Source organism: Cnephaeus nilssonii, assembly GCF_951640355.1.
Source record: "Cnephaeus nilssonii genome assembly, chromosome: 14".
NCBI lineage: Eukaryota > Metazoa > Chordata > Mammalia > Chiroptera > Vespertilionidae > Cnephaeus > Cnephaeus nilssonii.
The window spans coordinates 27,166,572-27,173,258 of NC_137085.1; the positions used below are offsets into that span (position 1 = coordinate 27,166,572).

General features: G+C 51.1%; 1 protein-coding gene across 1 annotated transcript in view; it reads right to left on the reverse strand.

The window, feature by feature from the left end:
• LOC307110669 (stimulated by retinoic acid gene 6 protein-like) overlaps nt 1-5,758 on the reverse strand; it is a 34,102-nt gene extending 28,344 nt beyond the window's left edge. Inside the window, exon 1 of the mRNA XM_079789935.1 lies at nt 5,710-5,758. Coding sequence (XP_079646061.1) covers nt 5,710-5,729 — 20 coding nt within the window. The 5' untranslated portion in view covers nt 5,730-5,758. The remainder of the gene's footprint in view (nt 1-5,709) is intronic.
• Between the last annotated feature and the right edge of the window lie 929 nt (nt 5,759-6,687).

Consider the following 6,687-nt stretch of genomic DNA (forward strand, 5'->3'; position numbering starts at 1 on the left):
AGGTGGCACCTGGGAGGGACAGATGAAGCTCCTGAGGCACCCCATCTAGGGGTACATCCCACCCCCCTGCACTGAAAGAGGCCTTGGTACTGGCAGCAGCTGCCACCCCCCCCCCCCCAAAGCTAATATCCCAGGGGAAAGCTCCATCACAAAGATGAGCACCAAACCAAGAACCACCAAACAGTTAAGGGAAGATTATACCACAGAAGGAAGCCAGAAATTCAACAGACAGAGGAACTTACTCCTGAGGAAATGAAGTCAATGCAGAATAGAGGAAATTCTCTATACAAAGACTTAATCAAGGAGGAAGGAGAGGGGTACAGAAAGCAACAGCAGGCAAAGAAATTAGCAAAACTTACGGTTGATACTGAGCACAGAATTTTAAATATATATTTATATGTAATAAACCTACCTTATAAATTTACATTTATATAAATTCTATTAAAATATAAATATTTATATATTTACATTTATATTATTTACAATGTAAGTAAATTTATAAATGTGAATTTATTATATAAATAAATTTATATATGTATATATAGACCATTTTTAGAAACACAAGTACTCAAAAGACCCTCTCTGAAACAAATGTTGGAGGAAACTTTCAAGCAGTAAGAAAAATAAATCTAAATGGAGAGGGATTTAAAAGCAACCATGGCCCAGCCTGTGTGGCTCAGTGGTTGAGTGTCAACTTATGAACCAAGAGGTCCCTGGTTTGACTCCCCGTCAGGTGAGTTCAAGGAAGGTGGATAGTGCAGCCCTGTAAATAAGGGGTCCACAGCCACGGAGGCTGGTGCCACCGGCCACGCTTCCGCTCCAGCGGCCACTTCGGTGGACACAGGAAGCATGCACCTGAGTCAACCCAATTCAGAAAGCCACGGAGACCACTGTCTTGGTCTCTGAGACCCTGGGGTTTCCTTGTGGGTCCGGGGCTGGTGGAGCAGGTCTGCTGAGGGGTGGATAACACCTGCTGGGCAGCAGCAAACCAGCACCCCCAAATGTAGAAGGTCCACTTACAAGTGGTGATGCCTTGGAAATGCGTTTTATGATATGCTGTTAGTGGAGAAAATTAAAAAACTGTAGGATCCCAGGTTGTGAAGTGGTGGAACTAGTAGAGAGCATTTTACTTTCTTTTTCCCTGAAAACCGCCTCAGTGTTCAGTGAGTATTGATCATTCTCTATCCCCTGCCTGCTTTTGAATAGCTCTGACCAAAGAAAAGGAGACCCTCACCGGCTGTGTTTCTAACTCCTCAGACCCCAGATGGTTGGCTCCTCTGTCTCCCGGAGGTCTCAGCCATTCTCCAGGCTGAGCACCCCGCCCCAAGCCTCAATCAAGTGCATATTGTGGGCAGCCAGCCTGGCATCCCTGGCCTCCTGCTAGGTGTGGGGTGTCAGGAGCTCCCCTACTCTGTACTCCTGACCACACAGTGGACTGAAGTCCTTTGCCTGGTTAACCAGTAGCCAGAGCTACTGCCCACGCCTGGCCCCGTGACCAGTCTTCCACTTCCATGCTGCTAGCAGGGGGGCCCAAAGCATGGCACCCTTGCCCAGAATGGTCCCACTGCCCTCCCAGCCGCCGGCCTCCTCTGAGGCCTCATGAAAAGAGGCCTAGCCAGGAAAACCAGCGGAGTTTACCCCGCCCTGGTGCTAAGTGTCGTGGCTCCTAAAGTCAAGGGACTCATGGGTCTCAGTCTAGTCAGTGGTTAATTGCAAAGGTGGACTGCTTGGGACTTAGCCCACTGTCACAGCAGCCATCCCACTGTTTAGAAATGTCTTTTTATGGGTCTGTGTCCCCAATGGATGGGGAGCTTCTCGGGGGCATTCATCTCCACGGGCCCAGCTCCTAGCCTGACATGTGGCACCAGCAGGTGCTCACTGATATTCCCTAAATGGATGGATGGAGAGCTAACATTTCTCCAGGGCCTGCTGTGCACCCAGCTTACCCTTTAAGGGTTATCCTTTTATTATTAACTAACTTCACCCTCACAGCAGCCCTGAGAGAGAGATACTGTTATCATCCCATTTCACAGGTGAGGAAACTGAGGCATCAAAAGATCAGGAAATTTGTCCAAGCTTACCCAGCTGGTGAGTTGGGGAGCCAGGACTTAAACTCTGGCAAGGTGGATGATCACGTAATTCCCAGCTGTCACATTCTATGTCTCGTCAACCTAATTTTCTGTTCCTATGGCCAGGGCAGTCTGAGCTCTCCTGGGACAAAGCTGTGAGAATCGCAGGGACTTGTGAAGATTTAAGGGTAAATGTGTGACAGGTCATTTTTGCACAGCATAGTAATTCCACGGGGGGGGGGGGGGGGGGCGAGGGAGTAAACTTCTTTTTGTGAGTGAAATCCATGGTGAAATGACAAGCTGTCTGGAAGAGGGGGAGTAGGTGGGAGTACCAACAAAATAAGACTGCTGTGCGTTGACAATTGTTGGAGCTGGGTGATGGGAGTATGGGTGTTCTTTACACTAGTCTCTCTTCTTGTGTATAAGCTTGCACACTTTCCTAAAAAGAAGTTTATGTTTCTTAAATAAAATAAAATAAAGTCTATGCCTATCATACAACCCACATAGGCTGCCTGCCACCATTCGACAGTGTCGCTGGCCCACCCCTCTCTCGCCCCCCTCCATCGCCCTCAGGCCTGCCTCTGACAGCCTCCCCAGAGAGTCGCCTGCATCTCTGTCTACCTCGCTCTCTAATTGCCTGTTGGTTTGTCTCCGTCTGTCACTTCCCGTGACTCTGAGAATCAGGGAAAAGTTCTACTGAGAAAGACACACTTCCATTTTCTTCCAGAGACTCTCTTCTCTCTGTGTGTCCAAATCTCTGTTTTCTTCTTTGCCTCAACCTCTTGCATTCATTTTGACCTGGCTGTGCAGCTAGGAAAGGTCAGCTCTGGGTCAGTACCCTCCTTTAGAGGGCATGTCTCGGGGTGTTTCTATGCTTGTGTGGGTCCTCAGGTCGGCCTGGAGGGAAAAGCCTGGGATGTGGAGACAGACACCTTGAGATCTCGGGTGAACCATTTCTCCTCCTGAAGCCTCGGGTGCTGCATCTGTAGAATGGGAGTGATGCCATCACTTCCCTAGGTCGTCGGAGAATGAGTAGGAACGGTGCGTTGTTAACTGAAACGCATGCTGGTTCCCGGGCCTGCGCCCACCTTCCCTACAACTACCTCCCACACACACTGTTTCACAAGGTGGCAGTGGGGACTCCAAGCAGCAGCCTGGCCCCCAGCAGCCTCTGGGGTGCCCTCCTGGGGTGCCACCGGCATTATCAAGAGACACAGGAGCCACTGTACCAAGGAGCTGGATACCCTGGCTCCACCAGACCTAGCTGGTTAACCATCTCAGAGAAACAGAACCCGCGTGGCCCGGTCGGCAACAGAGCTCTCCACTGGGGCCCAGCTGTGGGACCTTCCTCGAGCCCAGCTACAGGAACCGCGGGAAAGAAAGGTGCCTTACAGCGGACACAGCATCCTCCTTCTCCAGGCCTCGCGGGAACCTCAGAGCAAGGTCAGAGCGAGGCTGTCACGGGCCCACCGGGGGCTCACACACAGGCACTAACGTAAGCCATGAGGGTTAGAGATTAGGTATCAATTGGCCCTTCGTGTCTGGCCTGTCTTTATTCCATTTTCTCCCAGGACCTCCCTGTTTCCTCCTCTGTGCCCAGATCTCTGTTTATTCTCCTGTGCCCTGACCTCGCCCATTCATTCTGAGCTTACGGCACGGCGAGGAAAGGTCAGCTCCAGGGGGCACCCTCCTGTAGAAGGTGTGTTTCAGGTGCTTTCACACACGTCTGAAAAGTTTGGAGAGAGCGACATGAAAGAAAAAGGTGACTGAAGAAGACAGAAGCCCGCTTTCCTACTCCCTACCAGGCCTAACTGTCCAAGAAAGCAACATTTGTTTTCATTTCTTTTCACTGAATAAAATAATAATAATAATATCGATCAAGTACTGAAGGTTTGCCACAGGCTGGACGCTGAACTAAGGCCTTTATGGTTATTATCTCACTTAATCCTTTCACAGCTTAAGCAGTGTGGACTCTTATTCCCACTTCATGGGTGAGAAAACTGAGGCTTAGAGAGAAAGAAGCAAATGCCCAAAGTCACTCGGCTAGAAGGCAGCAGAGCTATCATTGGAACCCCTGTTATCTTTTCTGCACAGGAAACATTTTCACACACAAAATTACATCAAGACATTGGACAGGGTTCTGTGTCTGTGGTCCTCGGAGAAGACAGTGACGCCCTCGCTTCACTGGGCAGACAAATCTGAACAACATGCTCAGGCCCGAGCCCGCCCAGCTAGCCCATGTCCAGGGGGATGACCGTGGTGGAGAGAAGGTCCTGAGAGGGATGCGTGGGGAGCCTGGTGCTGACTCCAAATAAATGTCAGGGGCCAAGGCCACACTGGCACCTCAGGCGGGCCAAGTTCTTGGGGTCCAGCCCGCACTTTCCTGGGTCCAGACCATGAAGCCAGTGGACTGCCTCCTGGTCATCTCCTTTTGGATGTCCCACGGGCACTCCAGTCCAACAAGTCCCAACTGGACACCCCTCCAACCTGCTCCTCCTCTGGGGGCCCTCACCTCCAGAATGGCACCATCATCCACCCTTTGGTCTGAGCCAAAGACTCAGAGTCAGCCTCAACTCCTTCCTCTCCATCATTCCCATTCAAGCCCAGTCAGCTCAGCCTCTCCGATCACTACCAAATTCATTTAGCCTTTCTGATACATCTCGATCCCTGCAGCCCCCTGCTTAGTCCAGGCCACCGTCATCTTCGCCTGGACTTGGCAGTAGCCTCCTGCCAGGTCTCCCACCTCCAGCATAGCCCCTCGCCAACCCATTCCCCACCCTCTGACCAACTTCCTAAGAGTCCATGTTCCAGCACATCACTCCCCTGGTCCCTCTGAGCCCAAGGAACCCAGCTGGAGAGGGAAGAGAAAGAGACCAATTCCCTTGGGCTTTCTAGTTCATGCCCCCACCCACCCAGCTGACTCCCTGCTCTCGGTCTCCCCGTCCTTCCAGCCGATCTCTGGTCTGTTTCCTGACACGTGCCCTTTTCCATGCACTGCTCTCCCTCCCTCCTGCCTGTGCCTGGGACCCCAGGGATCTCCGTCTCCAAGTGACTCTCATGATGCCTGTCTGTGTTCTCATGCCTCCTTTTCTCCCTCTGCCTTCCCCAGCATCCCCTGACGATCTAAACAGATACACTATAACCCCAGAGAGCGAAGGCTCTATTTTGTGTATATCTGGAGTAGTCTTTTCCGTTCTTAGATCTCAGACATTTGCATGGCTGAATGAGAACTCTTGATTCCTGACATCTGGGCAGGACTTGACACCTCTCAAAGTCCTGTCACATTCTGTTCTCACTGATCTCCACAAAGCTGTGGGCTAAGAAGGACAGGGGGTTATTACTCCCGATTTATTGAGATTTGCCAGAAACTGCAGAGCCAGGATTCAAACCCGGGTCCACTAACACCACACCTGGACTCTTCCCACTCCACTCTGTGGCTCCAAAAGGAAGATGAAGGAAATCTGTTCACTCACCCAAGAACCCTATCTGCGATTCCCTCCTCTGTGCCAGCCTGCTTACAAACTAGCGAAACCAGGCCTTTCTCCCGATCTCCCTGAGTCACCAACATCAGAGGAGGAAGCTGCCAGGACACACGGTTGTCCAGCGTGACTTGTCTTTTCCACCTTGTCTCGGGACTCACCTCTCGGTTGTGGAAATCATCTCGGTGGGAAAGCACCACCCGCAGCCCCAGTGAGCGATCTGCTTCTCAGGTTGTCCTTTGAGCTTCTCCAGACGCTTGGTTACGACTGGTTCTGCCAGTCTGGCGTTCCACCCAGTTCTCTTCACAGCACCCAAAATCTCACGGAAAAGGCAAACACCCAGTCAAACATTTACCAGAGAGATCGAAGCAAGCGGGTGGCCTTCCTCCTTGTTTCAGAACACGGCTGGCTCTTCTTCTGCTCTTTCTCCCCTTCTCCCACTGAGTCAACAGGATCCTCCCTCCTACTTCCTCTCTCAGGGGCCCAGGTTGTCTCTGGTAGGCCCCTGCCATAAGCACTGGCCCGCTGAGCTATCAGCGCTTTGCCCAGCTGAGGCCTCTAGCTGGCTGTAAAAATTATTACCAGCAATCAAGTAGGACTGTGCCTCAAGCCATAAACCAGGAAACTGGAACCACTCACTGATTTTAAGATTCTCCTGGGAAACAAGGCTGCCCATTTGCTGGGAGAGAGGGTTGGAGACAACTTAAAAATGAAACCCACAGATGTGGTGGAGAATGTGATAAGATTTCTAAGTTACCATAACTGCCCGTGGATTCTAAATGCCCACCCTGTTTCCAAATGATCTTCCGGGACCAAATGGCAACTAGACTCCAGGTATTCACTGCATCCATCAGCTCCTAAGCCAGCCAATGGCCCCACCACACTTTTATCACCCATTAGTTGTCTGTGGCTCCTCCCCTTCTCCATGCATTATGCCTCCTGGTGGTTCTTATCCATCCATTTGCACCAGAGGGCTCAGGACGTGGGTATGTCTTGTTCACTTCCTCCTTTTCCTTCTGCCAGCATGGAGTTGGCATTCAGAATGGTGGAGCCACAACCTGGAAGGAGCCTGGGTCCCTGAATCAACCCTGCAGGAGAATAGGAATAGCTGTTTTAGATTTTACATGAATAAGCAATAA